The 15968-nt window shown below is 61.9% G+C and overlaps 2 protein-coding genes across 8 annotated transcripts; one reads left to right on the top strand and one right to left on the bottom strand.

The window, feature by feature from the left end:
- Positions 1 to 1013: 1013 nt before the first annotated feature.
- On the top strand, positions 1014 to 6248 carry IL4I1 (interleukin 4 induced 1). 6 transcript variants are annotated; one of them, XM_027978649.3, is made up of 8 exons: positions 1014 to 1209; positions 1409 to 1449; positions 1540 to 1778; positions 2439 to 2551; positions 3133 to 3334; positions 4331 to 4399; positions 4726 to 4862; positions 5269 to 6248. In XM_027978649.3, exons 1-8 carry the CDS (start codon positions 1043 to 1045, stop codon positions 6224 to 6226), a joined length of 1926 nt encoding a protein of 641 aa, XP_027834450.1. In that variant the 5' UTR covers positions 1014 to 1042; the 3' UTR covers positions 6227 to 6248. The 6 variants fall into 6 exon arrangements, with proteins under 6 accessions (XP_027834450.1, XP_042088267.1, XP_027834451.1 ...); XM_042232333.1 differs by having other exon boundaries at positions 1028 to 1086; XM_027978650.2 differs by having other exon boundaries at positions 1048 to 1108.
- A 267-nt stretch (positions 6249 to 6515) lies between these two features.
- TBC1D17 (TBC1 domain family member 17) lies at positions 6516 to 15765 on the bottom strand. 2 transcript variants are annotated; one of them, XM_027978648.2, is made up of 17 exons: positions 15724 to 15765; positions 15182 to 15280; positions 14900 to 14974; positions 13442 to 13565; positions 12476 to 12683; positions 11910 to 12021; positions 11658 to 11816; positions 11200 to 11328; positions 11006 to 11109; positions 10481 to 10575; positions 9974 to 10090; positions 9778 to 9878; positions 9596 to 9695; positions 8221 to 8318; positions 7944 to 8060; positions 7373 to 7459; positions 6516 to 7281 (listed from the first exon to the last, which is right to left on the bottom strand). In XM_027978648.2, the coding sequence occupies exons 1-17, from the start codon at positions 15742 to 15744 to the stop codon at positions 7069 to 7071; spliced, it is 1959 nt and encodes a 652-aa protein (XP_027834449.1). In that variant the 5' UTR covers positions 15745 to 15765; the 3' UTR covers positions 6516 to 7068. The 2 variants fall into 2 exon arrangements, with proteins under 2 accessions (XP_027834449.1, XP_042088266.1); XM_042232332.2 differs by lacking the exon at positions 6516 to 7281 and having other exon boundaries at positions 7427 to 7539.
- Between the last annotated feature and the right edge of the window lie 203 nt (positions 15766 to 15968).

Raw genomic sequence — 15968 nt, 5'->3', positions numbered from 1 at the left:
GGGACCCATCGTGTGTCCCTTGGTTAAAGCCCCGAAGCTGTGAGCCAGGTGGGGGTTCCTTGGAGGCAGGTCAGCCTCTTCTCCCTGCCTGCAGCTCACCTCTCAGGAGAAGAGCACCCACAGGCAGCGAGTGGCGATGGCCGAAGGCAGGGGCAGACAGAAGCGCCCGAGCAGTTTCTCTGAGGTCCCCCCCCCGACCCCCATGCCCTGGCCTGAGTGGTTCCCAGCGCAGGCGCAGGGAGCGCTCCCGGTGCAGGGATGGGGTTGAGGGGTCCTCACTGAATCCCCTGGGCTCCCCCGTGGCAGCACTCATTGGTGTTTCCTAAGAAGCAGCTTTTAGTCCTGACCCCAGGGGGCTGTTCCTGGCCCCAACCTGGACTCACTGCCTGTTCCCATCAGTGCTGCAGTGGCCTCCACTTGACAGATGCAGGCCCGAGCCACAAAGAAGGGAAGGCCTTCCCCGAGTCTTCACCGGCAGGTGCCGGGCTCAGGACCCGGGCAGGCTGCCCCAGAGCTCTCCCTGCTGCCCACAGGTGCCCCTGCTGTGCCCATTTCACTGAGCGGGAAACAGGTTCAGAGCGGCCACATGGGATGGGAGGGGAGCCAGTGAGGACCCTCCAGGGCACCAGGATGGCTGACACCCAGGAGGACTCAGGACATGACTCAGCTGTCCCTGGGGGCACGCTGCCCCAAGGCCAGAAATACACCCGCCCCCACCCCCACCTTGAGAAGGACGCAGAGCAGAGGGCAGGTACAGGGGCCAGCTCGGGGACCAGGGGCTCGGAGTGGGCCAGGGGCAGCCCCCGCACTCAGCACGGTCACCTGAGCGTGTACTTGCAGCCGCCCAGCTGCCCCTGAACTATTTGGGGCAAGAGGAAGAAAACAGGTTGATGTGCTCCCCCCGCCCCTAACCCGCTCCAGCCTTGGGTAGACTCTGAGCATCTGACCCGAAGCCCAGGAACGGAGTTTCATTTCCCACAGCTGGGTTTCCCAAGAGGGAGGAGAGCGTGGGGTGCCGCTGGGTTTAAGGCCAGTGAGAGGGATGTGGTGGCAGGCAGACGAGCAGAGGGGCTGGAGGAGAGAGGGGTGCGCCTGGGAGCCTGAGGTGGTGAGGAGGCTGCAGAGAGACAGGGCCCCACAGACCCAGACGGGGGACGGGGAGACAGGACGAGCGGGGCTGAGGTGGGAGCGGCAAGGAGGCCAGAGGAGGTGAGACAGAGCGGACAGAGAGACAGAGGCAGGACAGGAGGGCGGCGCTGGGCAGGGGCCAGGAGCCGGCCAGCCCAGGGTTAGGGGACACACACAGCCCTAGGGGCAAGGGCTGAGGTGGGAGCCGGCAGCCCCCAGCGGGCCAGGCTTAGGGGACGAAGGCTTCTGTCACAGCGGCCTTGCTTCCCCTCCGACCCAGACACATCTCCAACCCAGACACGAGAGTCATGGACCCCTTGGGTGAGTCGGGAGGGGAGGGGGCAGAACCTGCTTTGCTCCACCAGCCCCTGTCTGCGCACCTGCCGACTGACCCTGTCCTCCTGCCCCCAGCCTGGCGCCTCCTCGCCCTGGTCCCCGTCTTCCTCAGCCTGGCGGCCTCCCTGGACTGGCAGACAGCCCACATCTATGACCCTTTCGAGAAATGCATGCATGATCCAGACTACGAGCAGCTGCTCAAAGTCGTGACCTTGGGCCTCAATCGGACCTTGAAGCCCCGGAGAGTGGTTGTGGTTGGTGCGGGCGTGGCCGGGTTGGTGGCTGCCAAGGTGCTCAGCGATGCTGGACACAAGGTGAGAAGTGATGCTGGAGGTCTACCTTGAGTCTTTCCTGCTGCAGCTGGGAGTCCTGGGTGGAGGGACCCGGCCAGGTCCCTACTGAGGGGTGGAGGTGATGGGGCAAGGGGAGAGGGATCTCTGCTTTCCTTGTGGTCTGGGGGTCGGGGGCCTGGAACCCTCTGCAGTAACGTGAAACTCAGTGGGATTGAGTGTGTCTGAGCTAAGAGATCTTTGACTTTCCCTGCCCCGCTCTCATCCTAGAGGGAAGTCCCTGGAAACTTCTGCCCAGCTCCTGGGGGGGATTTATGTTGGTGGAGAGGGAGGGAAAGTCCAGACAGGGGAAGTGCTCCCTGAAGTTGCACCACTGTCCCCCTCACTGAATCCAAGAATGAGTATGGGCTGGGCCAGTGGCTTCTGTCTGCACAAGGAATCTCCCTACTCCCTGAGCTGGGAAGTCCCTCTGAAATCTGCCCAGCGGCCTTCCTGCTGCAGTCTGGAAGCCAAACATCACATTGTACATGTTCACTGTGACCTTCTGTTCTCCTGCCAGCCCCTCTCCTCCCCATAAGAAAGGGTCCTTCTCTGGTCTCCATCTATGCTGCAGGGGGGCTGCCACAGAGTGGAGATGGGGGCCAGTGGGAAGAGCTGAAGGACCTGCTTGCCGCCTCTCCCCAGGTCACCATCTTGGAGGCAGACAACAGGATTGGGGGCCGCATCCTCACCTACCGTGACCGGAAGACAGGCTGGATTGGGGAGCTGGGGGCCATGCGCATGCCCAGCTCACACAGGTGAGGCTGGGCCTGGCGACCAGGCAGGTGCGGGGCCACTCCAGCCCCCCTGCCCCAGCCCTGAACCCAGGCTCAGTGGGATGCTCAGCTCCATCACTGCTCCAATGCCACCACAGACCAACCCGGGCCCCAAACTTGCTGCCCTGGTCAAGTCAGGCCTAGACTCCACCCCCAAATCTGGCCTCCCACCTCCAGCCCCACCACCGCACCCCTGAAGTGCTCAGGGCACCGTGTCCAGCCCTTCCAGACCCCAAGCTCTGTCCTCCCCGACCCTGGTCCTTTCTCCACCCCCGGCTCCCACCCCCATCCAACCCACTCTGTCGCTATTCCACTTCATCCCCAGTGAAAGCGAGCCCTGAACTCCGACTCCAAACCCAAACCCTCCGCATTCCAGCCTTGTTCCCATTTCAGTCCCTGGTCCCTGGCACTAAGGACCCCCAATCTAGCCCTGCCCCAGGCTCATGCCCATCCCCAAACCCCATATCCAGCTGCCCCACCTACCCCCTTCCCTTCTCCAAGCCCTGCTGGGGAGAGGGGTCCCCTCCCACACCCGACCCTCACGGGCACCTCCACCCCCTCAGGATCCTCCACGAGCTCTGTAAGAGCCTGGGCCTCAACCTGACCAAATTCACCCAGTACGACGAGAACACATGGATAGAGGTGAGCGAGGTGAAGCTGCGTAACTACGTGGTGGAGAAAATGCCTGAGAAGCTAGGCTACAAGCTGAGCCCCAAGGAGAAGGGCCGCTCACCCGAAGAAATCTACCAGATGGCTCTCAACAGGGTAGGTGCATCCGCAAGCCCTGCAGCCCCGTTCCCCTGCCCCGTCCTCCCGTGCCCACATGCCTCCTCCTGACCTAGCTGCCGTTTTCCCATTCCTTCCGGTCTCCCGTCACTGGCTCTTCCGTCTTTAGGCTCCCCTGAAATACGGCCGATCCCCATTTCCCATCCCCTACTCAGTGGCCTGGACCACCTCAAGGGTGGGCACTTAGTGGAGGCCTTTTCTATGCCCTGGCACTGCCCGGTTTAGGGAGTCCAGGAAAACAGGAGGGGAAGGGTGAGTGTGAGTGAAGAGACACCTCCTTCCGGGAGCTCCCTGGCCACCTGGGTGAAGCCAGGTGGACAAAGGAGAGGGCTGAAATCAGAGTGGGCAGGAGGCTTCCGGGCCAGGAACAGAGCGGTGAACGATGGCCATTCAGGTGCCCAGCAGAGATGATATGGGGCAGCGGGAACAGGGGCACGGAGGTGGGGGGACCAGAGGGCTGTCTGGGCACAGGACACTGCACTATAGACCGGAGCTGCCCTAAGGGATGGTGACCAAGGGCCTGGCAGCCGCCTTGAACGCCAAGCCGAGGGCTGGAACTCCGTGGCTGCAGGCGCTGGGGAGCCACGGGGAGGCTGGGGCAGGGGAGGTGCCAAGAATAACTCCCCTTGAGCAGTCATGCCCCGTCAGGATGCACAGCGATCCAGATGACAAACAATAACCGGGCACCAGAAGGACACAGGGCCGACTGAGACCGGCTCCATCCCTGCCTGTGAGGAGCGCAGGAGCTGGATGGGCAGGCAGAATAACACCCAACCGGGGCTGTGTGACGCTATGACTCGCAAAGACTTCCCAGGGGGAGACACTGAGTTGCAGTGGAGGGCAGAGCTGAGGGCACAGCATGGGCAACGTCCTGGGAGCTCGAATGAGAGCAGTAAACGGGCAGCCGTGGGCAAGAGAAGTGGGCAGGGCCTCCCAGGTCCTGTCCCCACAGCTCAGCACCTTGTCCCACCACAGGCCATCAAAGACCTCCGGACACTGGGCTGCAAGAAGGCAATGATGAAATTTGAAAGGCACACACTCCTGGTGAGTGGGGGCCTCCGTGTCGCTATCTGAGCGGGAGTCGGACAAGGAGGGTGCTCCTGGGGCTTAGGCGCCGACAGAGTCAGAAGGCAGGAACCGGGGATGCCGGGCTTGGGCTTGCCACCACCTCCTTTCCTGACGAGGCTGGACACGCCCCTCTCTGGGCTTTGGTTTCCTTCATCGGTCACAAGAGGGGGGACCGTATCGCCAAGGTCCAGGGAACCGACGGTAAAGCGAGAGGCTCAGCGGGAAGCGGCGCCCCCGGGAATAGGGACGGAGCCGGCCGGCCTGGCCTGCCTGGGCCCTGACCCGGGCCGCGCCGTCCCCAGGAATACCTCCTCGGGGAGGGGAACCTGAGCCAGCCGGCCGTGCGGCTCCTGGGAGATGTGATGTCCAAGGACGGCTTCTTCTATCTCAGCTTCGCCGAGGCCCTGCGGGCCCACAGCTGCCTCAGCGACCGGCTCCGGTGAGACTGCGGGGCGGATCCGGGCGGCCACAAGTGGGCGGGGCGGGTGGCAGAGCGGGGGTACGTGGAGGGGGCGGGGCGGGCGTAGAGGGGCGGGGTCGGGGCAAGGGGCGGGGAGACACGCTAGGTCCCGCCTGCACTCTCCCCGCGTCCCGGGTCCTCTGGAGGAAGGAAGGTTCCGGGATATGGGCGTGGTCCCCAGGGACCGAGACGGCGTGTCCGGGTCACACCGCTCTACCTCCCGGCCTCGAGGGACGTCGGGGACGGGCGAGGGCGGCGGTGGACGAGGGGGCGGGGAATTAGAGGGAACCGGCAGGTGAGACCTGGAACGGGGAGCGCCCCGGGATGGAGGCCGCTAGGGAGGGGCGGGGCCCGAGAGCCCGTCACACTCGCGCCCCGCCCGCAGGTACAGCCGCATCGTGGGCGGCTGGGACTTGCTGCCGCGCGCGCTGCTGAGCTCGCTGTCGGGGCCGGTGCTGCTGCACGCGCCCGTCGTGGCGATTAAGCAGGGCACGCACGATGTGAGAGTGCACATCAAGTCCTCGCGCCGGACCCGGAACCTGAAGTCCATGACGGCCGACGTGGTGCTGCTGACGGTGAGCGGGCCGGCGTTGCAGCGCATCGCCTTCACTCCGCCTCTGACGCGCAGGCGCCAGGAGGCGGTGCGCGCGCTGCACTACGTGCCGGCCACCAAGGTGTTCCTGAGCTTCCGCCGGCCCTTCTGGCACGACGAGCACATCGAGGGCGGCCACTCGAGCACCGACCGCCCGTCGCGGGTGATCTTTTACCCGGCGCCGGGCGACGGGGCGCTGCTGCTTGCCTCGTACACGTGGTCGGACGCGACGGCCCCGTTCGCCGGCCGGAGCCTGACCGAATCGCTGCGCTTGGCGCTCGACGACGTGGCGGCGCTGCACGGGCCCATCGCGTACCGACTCTGGGACGGCACAGGTATCGTCAAGCGCTGGGGGGAGGACCCGCACAGCCAGGGCGGCTTCGTGGTGCAGCCGCCGATGCTCTTTAAAACCGACAAGGACGAGGGGCGGGAGTACGACTGGTCGGTGCCCTATGGCCGCATCTACTTTGCCGGCGAGCACACGGCCTACCCTCACGGTTGGGTGGAGACGGCAGTCAAGTCGGCGCTGCGGGCCGCGGTCTTGATCAACAGTCGGATCTCCAGCTCTGGCTCTAGCAGCAGCCTGAAGGAGCCCCGGATCATCAACAAGGTGGGGCATGGGCACCTGACGCCCTCCCACCACCGCCACCACCACCACCACCACCGGTGCCCCTTCGAAAGTGGGCAGGGCACCCACTCTCCAGCCTCACATGCGGTAACCGCCGCGCACTCGACCCTAAAGAAGAGCTAGTATTAAAGTACTTTTTGAATCAGCCGTGTGGTCCCGCCCCCTCCCTGGCTCAGTCGTTTCCCCAGTTCGCAGGGAGGAGAACCGGGAGCCTTCGCGGTAGAACGCCTGTCCGGGAGCCCTGGAATAGGGCCTCCTCCTTCCTGCGCCGTGGGGCTCCACTTGGGGTAGTAGGAGGTACAGGATGGACACCGCTTAGCGCCACTGGTAAATGGTGGTAATCATAGTGCCCATCACAGTTGTAAAGGACACCGATGGATCCTTATGCAAGTAGCAAAAAGCCCAGCCGACAGTGGGTGAAACACGAGTTTATTTTTCTCATAACAAGAAGCTGGTAGGCAGGGCCCGAGCGAGCAGCTCCACACGCCCTCCCATTGAGTTAGGTCCAGGATGTACCCCAGTTCATCTACTGCGTGGCGGCTGCACACCAGTACCCCACCCTCGCTCCTCCAAAAGCCCCAAACTCAGGCAGGTAAGGGAGCCCTGCCTCCACAAGTCCCCACCACTCACCCACCCCCAAGGGGCTGCCTCTTACACCTCATTGGCCAGATCAGGATCACAGCAGTCAGACATCGACTGCAGAGCAGTCTGGGGAGACCATGAGCTGCCACCACCCGCCTCCCCATCCAGGGCCAAGCCAGCGTGGTGGCCTTCCTACTCCACCCTCTCCAGGCCACCTGGACAGGAAAGTGTCAGTTTCAAGAAATCAGCTGAGAGAAGGAGGCATGGGTGGAGGGCCCCGCCCCTCTACTCCTGCATCCTCAGACTCAGCAGGGGCGGGGTCCTGAGGCAGGAGCTGGATAAAGTGTCTAGGCCTGTGGGGCTGCTGTGGCCACCCAGCACAGTTAAGAGTCGACGCCTTCCTCGTCGTCGTCCTCCTCAGGCAGGATCTCCAGGCTGCTGTCGGGCTGTGTGGATGTGGCCGTGTCCACCGGGGGCAGCGGAGCCGGTGGGGCCCGGGTGGGCGACAGCGGCAGCGGTGAGGCAGGGGGCGAAGGGCTTTGGGGCTCTGCGGGCGATGCCAAGCCTAGGACCTCCTGCACGTTGTGGGGTAGCTCCTGGAGGGTTGTGGGGTGGGGGGTAGGGGGCGTCAAGTCAGAGGTTTCCTGGAGGTTGGGGGGAGTGTATCGGGAGGAGTCAGGGACTCACCCGGCAGGCGGTGAGCTGCCGGTAGAGGGCCTCGGCCCGCGTCAGCACATCCTCCACGCTCAGCTTCATGGTCAGCTCGTTGATGTGCTGCAGGAGGGGGTGGGTCAGGCCCGCCTGCCGGCCGGCACTCAACCACCACCACCCCAGCGCCTGCTCTGTGCCTCTCGCTGGGGACACAGTGGAGGGAAGACACAAGGGGCAGGCCCCCTTAGGGTTCACAGTGGAGCCCGGGAATCAGGACAGGTCATGCTCTCAGGCTGCTTGCCAGGCACAGCATACAAGGAGGAGAAGGGCCCGCCCCACACTAGTGCACTGGGGGAGGGGTGGGTGGCCCAGCCCTGCAGGGGCCACATGCTCTCTGAGGGAGCCAGGGATAAGACAGGGTAGGAGACGCACAGAGGCGTCCCCCAGCCGCCGTGCCCACAGCTTAGCTGACCACACTTTCAACAACCCTATTCTGAGGACCCACTACCCAAAGGGACTGGCAGAGGGGAGGTGCCCATCTCCACGGAGCTCACACCCTGCTGATGTGCCTCCAGGGGAGGGGACTGGGAGGGAGCCAGGGTCTCACCTTGAGGATCTCATTGGAGCCGAAGCCAGAAAGCATGAGGGTGTCCCGCTCCATGTCCAGGATGGCACAGGCCACCAGCAGGTGCAGGTTGGGGCCGGGCAGCCCTGTCCACAGCACCTGGCGGTGCCCGAGGCGGGGGGGGGCGGCGCTCACTGGCAAAGCCTCCACCCCAGGCCCCACCCGGGTCGGCCCCATACCCTGCCCATCTCCCACCAACCTCCCCACCCGCCCACCAGTCTATCTGCCTCAGTTTTTCCCCTCAACCCAGCTGGCGTACCTCCCACAGCCGGAGGACATCCGGGAAGGGGAATTCCCTCTTGAACCAGATGAGCAGCCACCGGAAGCAGAAGCAGAGAGAACCAGAGTCCTGGGAGTCTGGAGCGGGGGACAGTGGCGGGAGGAGCAATGCTCTCTATCAACCCCAATCCCACTCTAATTCACAGGGCACCCGATGTTCGGACTGGACTCTAAGAAGTCACGCTGGTGGTAAGAACCCACGCCAGTCTCGCAAGTGGATGGAGAGCTCCTGGGGGTGGAGGGTGGGGTTGGGAAGAAGGTGGGGGGAGCTGCTCCAGTCAGCAGGAACCCTTCCCATCCTGCCTTCCAGGCTCCAGATGTGAGGAGCCACCCCTGGTCTCCACTCTCATGTGGGAGGGAGGCAGTAACAGCAGTCCATTCAAAGGAGGAATAACAATCTGGACAACATCCAAAGCTGGCAGGGAGGGCCGTGAGCGGCCGGGCCCTGGTGTACCCTGCTAGCAAAACGCAGACAGACAGACCATTCCAGGAAAGCAGTGATGGGGACAAACGTTTCAAAAGATGTAAAAATATGTGAGGATAGAAATCCTTTCTTGGAATTTAAAGGCATTATCCATAAATACAGATTTATCATGGTGAGAAACTACAAACAACCTAAATGTCCGGCAGGTCAGGCTAAACCTACTCTTGTACATCCTTAAACTGAACAGAACACCATGTAGTTGATAAAACTGATGGTTTAGAAAACTTCCAAATGACGCAGAGAGGCAGCTAACGGCCTAGTGTCCCTGAAAGTGGCGTGTGCTTTCTAAGCCTTAGCTTTCTCTTCAGTGACGTAAGACCAGCTACGTCTCCCCTCCCCAGCGTGACCCTAAATTTCGGTGAAGAAATGTCCACCAATCAACTAGCTTATTTATCACCATCTGCGTTCAAAAGAACAGTTCTAGCAACAGCAGCTTCAACTTCCTTTCCCTGAATTTCCTGCATTTTTTACACTGAACAAGAAATGCAGACAAGTTTTAAAGCCAAAAATGCAGCAGTCCCACCCTCAGGAGCCCAAAGAACCAGTATCCAATCCCTGGCTCAGGGGTGAGTGCAGATGAGAGCCAGATGGAGCTGGGAGTCGTGAGGAACCAGGCCCAGGTCGTTAATCTGGAAAGTGTAACTGACAGGACACGAAGGAGCCACCTCACTGGGCAGCGGGGACATGGCGGACAGGGAGGGTGCCCACATCTCCATTTATCGAGGTTTTGCTGCAAACTGCAGTCCTGCTTTTACATATCACTTCTGGGTTCTGGATGGGTGGTTCTCGTTTGGACCACATCCACATGTCCACACGTTTGGATGTCATCTGTGGCCCCACCACCCCAGGCCCCACCAGCCAAGACACGTACCCAGGAAGTCGCAGAGCGGCGGGTCCAGCACCCTGAGGAGCAGCAGGAGTTGCCCGAGCTGCCGCTTCATGGTTTCCTGACTCTCCTCGAAGTTCCCGTGCTGTGGGCAGAGGGCCTTGTGAGGAGCCAGAGCCCCTGGGGCCTGTGAGGGGCCTGCCTCCCACCCCTGCCCTGAGGCTCACCACGAGCTCCATGAAGCCGCAGAAACACCAAAAGGCGTCCACCTCATTCTGGGTGACGTAGAGGATCGGGGAGAGAAGGTCACTCATGCCCTGGACGTAGCCTGGGGGGACACGGGGTCAGGGCCCAGCCCAGGCCTGCAGTGCCCCCCGGCCCCCTCAAGGCCGGCCCCCAGCCCTGCCCCGGACTGCAACGCACCGAGATCAAAGTGGTACATGCAATAGGTCAGGAGGATGTCGTTCAGCAGGCCCAGCCCCGGGTTCTCGGGGCCCTCGTAGAATTTGTTGGTCCTATCGGTGCGGCTCACGTCCCGCTCTGCGGGGACAGGGGACAAAGTGAAGGTGTGGAAGGAGCGGGGTCCAGCCCCTGCCGGCTGCCAGCACGCCTAGGCAACTGTGGGCCCTCCAGAGACCGTCTGGGCCGCTCCCACGGGAGGTGCTGCACTTCACACTCATGGACTGGCCACGCCCTCCCAGCCACACTCACCAAAACAGAAACAGGTGGAGACACGGCAGCCCAGGGAGATCACATCGCTTGCCAAGATCTCTCAGTGAATAGAGGGCAGATTTGAACCCAGAAAGCCTGGAGCGCCCCCTGCACCTCACCTCGCCATCCTGGCCACTCACCCCTGCTTGCCCCTAAACTGTTCTCACCCCTAGACAACCTAGTTTCTGGCCTGGCACCCCCATCCCCGCCACCACCCACCGATGAGGCTGCGGTATCCGTGTAGCAGTGAGTTCCTCCGCTCTTGCTCGGGGCTCACAGATTTCCACTGCAGCTTCATGCGGAAGTATTCGTCCCTGAAGGGGGAGAAGGGAGCAGTAAGGACACCCCGCGGGGCTCAGCCCAGCTCACCGCTGCGCTTCCCCTCCATGGTGTGTCTCGGGACACAGAACACCCTTGTGGGCTTTTACTCAGTCTGTCAGCCCCAGTGGAGAGAGCGCCCCAGGGGCAGGGACCAGAACACCCAGCAGAGGCACAAGATAAGCCAGGAGAGATGGCCGCACGGCGGGGAGGAAGCCCGCTGCACATCGGTGATACGGCATGGCCCAGGGATGAAAACAGCATCAGACACGGGCCCACTGCCTCCATCCTCCTATGTGCGGGTTGATGTCCCTGATCCCTTTGGTCAAGGGATATGCGGTTGATCAAAAACCTCCAGTGGACTCGGGAGGCTGGGGCAGTTAGGGGCTGAGCCCAGCAGGGCAGGGGCCGTGCGTCCTCACTCACGTTTTCTTGCGCACGTGGGCCTTGTGCTCCTCCGTCGAGCCCTCCCAGCTCAGGTAGCCCAGGAGGAACTTCCAGGCTTCTCGCCGCAGGCTGGGGCTCAGACCCTGGGGGCAGAGGTGGAGGGCAGCTCAGAGGGGCCTCCCCTTGGCTGCCCGCCGCCCTGCCCCACCCTATCCCCTCACCGGGCTCCTCACCCCTGAGAAGATGCGGGCTTTCAGCTCTGGAACCCGCTGCAGGCGGCCCTCGGGGCCTACGTGGCCAGCCCACTCCTCCTCTGTGACAGGAGGTGCCCGCTCCACAGCCGGCCGCGGCCCCAGCTCCACCTGGGGGACGCGGGGCGAGGCAGGTGAGCCCAGGGCCTAGGCCGCCCAGCAATCCCCAGCCCTGCCCCCGGCCACCCTCCAAGGCATTTCAGAGCCTTTCTCAGCTGGACGGACACACAGAACATGCAGGGCTGGAAGCACCTCCTACGTGGCTCAGTGAGAAGCCCCCCCCCCATTAAACATAGGCCAGGTGCAGCGGCCACAAGCGCCTCCCGCACAGCCTGTCCATCAGCCTGGTAAGGGAGGCGCCGTTAGGATCCGAGGCTGGGGAGACGCGGCCCCGCGCCCATGGTGGCTGCGAGAGCACCAGCGACTACGTGGATACTCACACAGGAGATGACCTCGAACCCGGGCTCAGGCTCGTCGTCCGGGGGCGGGGGCAGGTCGGGGGAGGCCCCCTCCAGGTGCGGCTGCAGGGCTCCCCGGAAGAAGTTGGTCACACGGGAGAAGCTGCTGAAGGTGGTGGAGTAGGGGTCCTGGAGGAAGCGCTGGGGATGGGGCAGAGGGGTGGTCACAGCCCAGCCGCCAGCACGGTCCACCCCGCGCTGCCCATGCCTGCTGGCCTGGCCCTGCAGACTCACAGACACCACGTTGGAGCTGTCCTGGTCGAAGAGCTGGAGGTGATGGAAGGAGCTGGAGAGCGCTGAGGAGTCGTGGGGGAACACGAGGTAGAGGCGGGAGTCCTGCGGGGAGCTACGGGGTGGGGGGGTGGGGTGGCAGGGCATGTGGGCGACCCCAGGCAGTGTCCTAACAGCCCACGGGGAACCCCCATCCCAGGCCTGAGACCACGACTGCACCCCAGGGGCAGCCCGGGGCCCAGGGCTGGCCAACGAGGCTCTCTCACCACCCAGCTAGGGTGACCGGGGCACAGGCCACAGAGGGACAGCCCCAGGAAGTGCTGGGGTGTGGGCTAGAGGCACTTTCTGCCCCCGGCACCCCCAGAAGGTAACACGAACTCTGAGGGAAAGGAGACCAACTCTTTCCATGACCTGGGGCCCAGGTCCTGCCCGATGCCAAACTACCCTTTATTTCAGGGTTATACGTGCCACGCCCCCCTCAATTCTCTTTTTCTGCCCTGAAAATCAGCCTGGGTGGTATCTCCTTCCCAGCTCCGAGGGGTCAGGCTGCGGCCCGGGACCAGGCTCACCTGGCCAGGAGCAGGTAGCGACTGAGGACGCGGAGCAAGGCGCGGGTGCCCCCGCGGTGGAAGTGCAGGGCAGGCAGGGAGCCGCCGGCCTGCGTGACCAGCACCAGGTAGGCCCAGCTGAGGCCCGGCTTGGAACGGCGGATAGATCTGAGCTCCCCCAGACTCACCGAGAAGGCCCAGGAGCCCCGGGGGGAGCTGGGCTCTGCACCTGGAGGGGACAGGGAGCGGGAGGGGCTCAGACATCTCCTGAGAGGCCTCCCTGCCTGGCCCCCAACCCCATCAGCCCAGGCCCTCCAGGAAAGGACTGAGGAAAACAAGGGGAGCCCGGGGGAGACATGTGCCTGCTCCAAAATCTCCCCGGGCTCCCCTCAACTCCTCAGGTCTGTCCCCTGCGCCCCATCTGTCTCACCTCCCACCCTCTCTTCTCTCCAGACACTACACTCAAGCCACAGCAAAAGGCTGCAATTTCCCAGCGCCCCACACCTCTGGCCTTGCCCCAGCTGCCCTGTCTGCTGGGAGAGAAACCACTCACGCATCCCCCAGAGCCGGGCTCTGGCAACATCTTTTCCTGGAAGGATTCTCCATCCCCCAAGAGTTAGATACCTCCTCTGGTGCCCCCAGCCCCCCATGTGACTCCAGGATGGCCTGAATTACCCTGTCACCCTGCGACTATTGCCCCACAGCCTGGAAGACTCCAGGGGCAGGACTTACATGGGAGTGCCCACAGTCAATCAGGGAGCCCGGGGTAGGAGTGGACCAGGCTGCACACCCTGGAGACACTGGCCATGCTTGACATGGGCTGGCGACCACCCTGCACCCCCACCCACTCTCCAGGAACTGGAGGCCAGTGTGGGTGGCCATCTTGACTGTGGGCAGCAAAGCCTGTGGAGCCATGACCACTGAGGGCAAGTCATGTGTCTCCACCTGCCCACCAACCCCCCAAGCCCGGGCACCAGGTTAGTCTACCTCTTGTGGGCTCTGACTGGCGGGGCCGTGGCCGCACGGTGCTGATGACAGCCCAGTCGGGTTCATAGCCGGGGTCAAAGGTCGGTTCCTCCTCAGAGGTGCAGGAGTCACCCCCACTGGTGTCCTTGGGGGAAGACAGGAAAAGAGACTGAGGGACTGTGGATTCAGAGATTCCAGATCTGAGCCTTGAGGCCACCCTGGGAGGTAACCCCACTGAACAAAAAGAAATGGAGGCAGAAAGAGGGCACCACACTTGCCCTCCGGGTCACCCAGCTCAGGAAATTCCTGATGAAAAGGCACCGGCAGTAGTGAATCTCCTATTCAGGCAAGCCTCTGGATGCCATGAAGGGAAGGCCAAGGAACGGCACAGACAGCTGCCCACAAGCTGCCAAACTGGCCCCTGGTTAGTTTCTGCCCTCTGTTTTGTGACCTCAAGAATTTTATACTTTTGCCAATATTTACACAAAACAGTGATAATTAGTAGCGCTCCGTGTCAAACGTTTGCAGCTGTCCGTCTCGCGGGCACACATCAGGATGGATTATAGTTCACTGAACTCTACCGGCTGAGTGGAGACAGGCACCTAGTTCTGGCCAAAGGACTGGATATATCACTTCCAAGACAGACCACTGAACTGTCAGGGCAAGTCTTCTAGAGATCTCCTTCTACCACTAGAAATGGAGACCTTTGGGATGGTGGCTGCTCTAGCAGCATGCCTCCTTGAGTAATCACGATGAGTAGAGCTCTTCTGCCCACCTGAGATACACATGTAAAGTGAACAAAAACAGTTAACGAGACTGGAGCTCCAGCAGCCCTTTCGGACCACAACGATACGTTGAGGACAGATGCCATATGCTGAGGATTATGAAGCGAAGCTGGAAGGAAGCTGAGTCACTGATACCACATGAACCTATACTGCTGCCTTCTGGGCTTGGTAGAAAAAGAGAAATGAGCTGCTGTCTTGCTTAGGCCATTGGCATTTCTGTTTCATTTATGAACACCCAAATGCAATTCCTAACCAATACGGAAGGCTTCTGGGAAATCTCTTGCTTTTCTTGATGAGAAGGACACATGTGACTGGTACCCTGTGGGCCCCCTTTTCTCTTTTCCCATGCTCTTTCAAGTCCATATGGGCTGAGAGCCCCTGGAACCCGAATCCACAGACTGAGCTGTCCTCTTGCACCCTGGCAGGGCTGTCCCAACAAGCAAAGAGGGTGAGGTGGCAGGCGCTGTCTCCACGGCCACAAGTTGCATGGTGTCTGCTTTCTTTCCGTGAATGGGCCTCTTCAGCCTCATTTCACAGAGAAGAGGAAACCGGGGGGCAGAGAGAACTTCAGTCCCAACCAGGCTCATACATGCCCCAATGGTAGGTCTGGAATTCTACTCAAGTCTTTCAAATGCTTTCGACTGCTCCGACCTAGAAAAAAGCAAGCGGAGAAGGGGAAGCCAGAGAAGCCTACCTTCTTGGAGAAGAAGACTTGGGAGGAATCTCCAGCCTCCTCTATAGGAGCCCAGTGCAGGAGAACATCACTGTCCTGTGGGAAGGAAAGAGGGGTTGGAGAGGCTACCCTCCAAACTCCCCAAAGCCTATTTCCAAACTTCTTCCCAGTTCTGAACTCTCAGCCTTAGAAAGCCACCTCTCCTTCCTAAGATTCCACCGCTGACCTCCACACTGTACTCCTACAGGTGCCGCCCTCCATCCCGCTCTGGGCCTGCTCAAGCCCTGCTCTCTCCTGGCCCACCTTCTCCACAACACGGATGACGCCGGCGATGAGGGAGTCCGGGTCTTGGTGCTTCTTGGCACTGGTGTGCAGGTACACGCCTCCTTTCTCAAACACGACCTGGGAACAGGTACCATTAAGGGGCGGGCCCAAGGGGGCGGGGCCCAAAAGAGAGCCAATGGGAACAGACTCAGGGGAGGAGCTATTCATCAGGAGGCGGGGCCCCGAGGTACCTTTACTTAGGGGATGGGGGTCGGCGAGGTGAAGCCTGAATACCGACCAGACTTCTCTGGGACCCTGGAAGACTGGGAAGGACAAAAGTGCATTCCAAAGAGGGCGGGGCCCAGAAGAGCGCCTCAGCAGCCCAAGGGGCAGGGCTAAACGATATGAGTCTCCCTGGGAAGTGGAAGGAAGGCGTGACAGCGCGTTTATTAAGGGAATGGTGTGCTTGTTAAGGATGTGCCGGGCTCCCAGAATCCCTGCAAGGCCTGAGAAAGAAGCAGGTCACCGGAGGGGGAAGTTTCGCATCGACAGAAGAGAAAGAATGCGTCTCTGCCACTTACCCTGTAACCGGCTCCCTCCATAGCCGCGGCCGAGGCCCCACTGCCCCGGCCCCCTCCTTTTCCGGGTCAGCGTGCTGTCACATCCGGATTGGACACTCCCTGCAGGCCCAGACAGTGGTAGCGTCCCTATCTGTTCTAGAGCAGGAGTGGGTGTAACCATTTTCCAGAATGGGGTGGTTGAGTTTGAAACACGAGGTTTTGAGTCACATGCTACAGACGCTAGAGGCGGAGCGGCCAGAGCGCAG

The sequence above is a fragment of the Ovis aries genome, chromosome 14 (genome assembly GCF_016772045.2).
Source record: "Ovis aries strain OAR_USU_Benz2616 breed Rambouillet chromosome 14, ARS-UI_Ramb_v3.0, whole genome shotgun sequence".
NCBI lineage: Eukaryota > Metazoa > Chordata > Mammalia > Artiodactyla > Bovidae > Ovis > Ovis aries.
This window is presented reverse-complemented; position numbering and strand designations above follow the sequence as displayed.

Bases quoted from the DNA above. Each gene is read 5' to 3' on its own strand.
- TBC1D17 (XM_027978648.2), bottom strand. From the start codon at position 15,744: ATGGAGGGAGCCGGTTACAGG. The intron at 10,576-11,005 runs GTGAGTGAGGAC...CTCCCCCTTCAG, and splicing joins GCCCACGTGCGCAAGAAAAC to GGACGAATACTTCCGCATGA. The intron at 9,696-9,777 runs GTGAGCCTCAGG...CTCTGCCCACAG, and splicing joins GCGGCTTCATGGAGCTCGTG to CACGGGAACTTCGAGGAGAG.
- IL4I1 (XM_027978649.3), top strand. From the start codon at position 1,043: ATGTGGTGGCAGGCAGACGAGCAGAGGGGCTGGAGGAGAGAGGGGTGC. The intron at 1,210-1,408 runs GTGAGACAGAGC...CCTCCGACCCAG, and splicing joins CGGCAAGGAGGCCAGAGGAG to ACACATCTCCAACCCAGACA. The intron at 3,335-4,330 runs GTAGGTGCATCC...GTCCCACCACAG, and splicing joins ACCAGATGGCTCTCAACAGG to GCCATCAAAGACCTCCGGAC.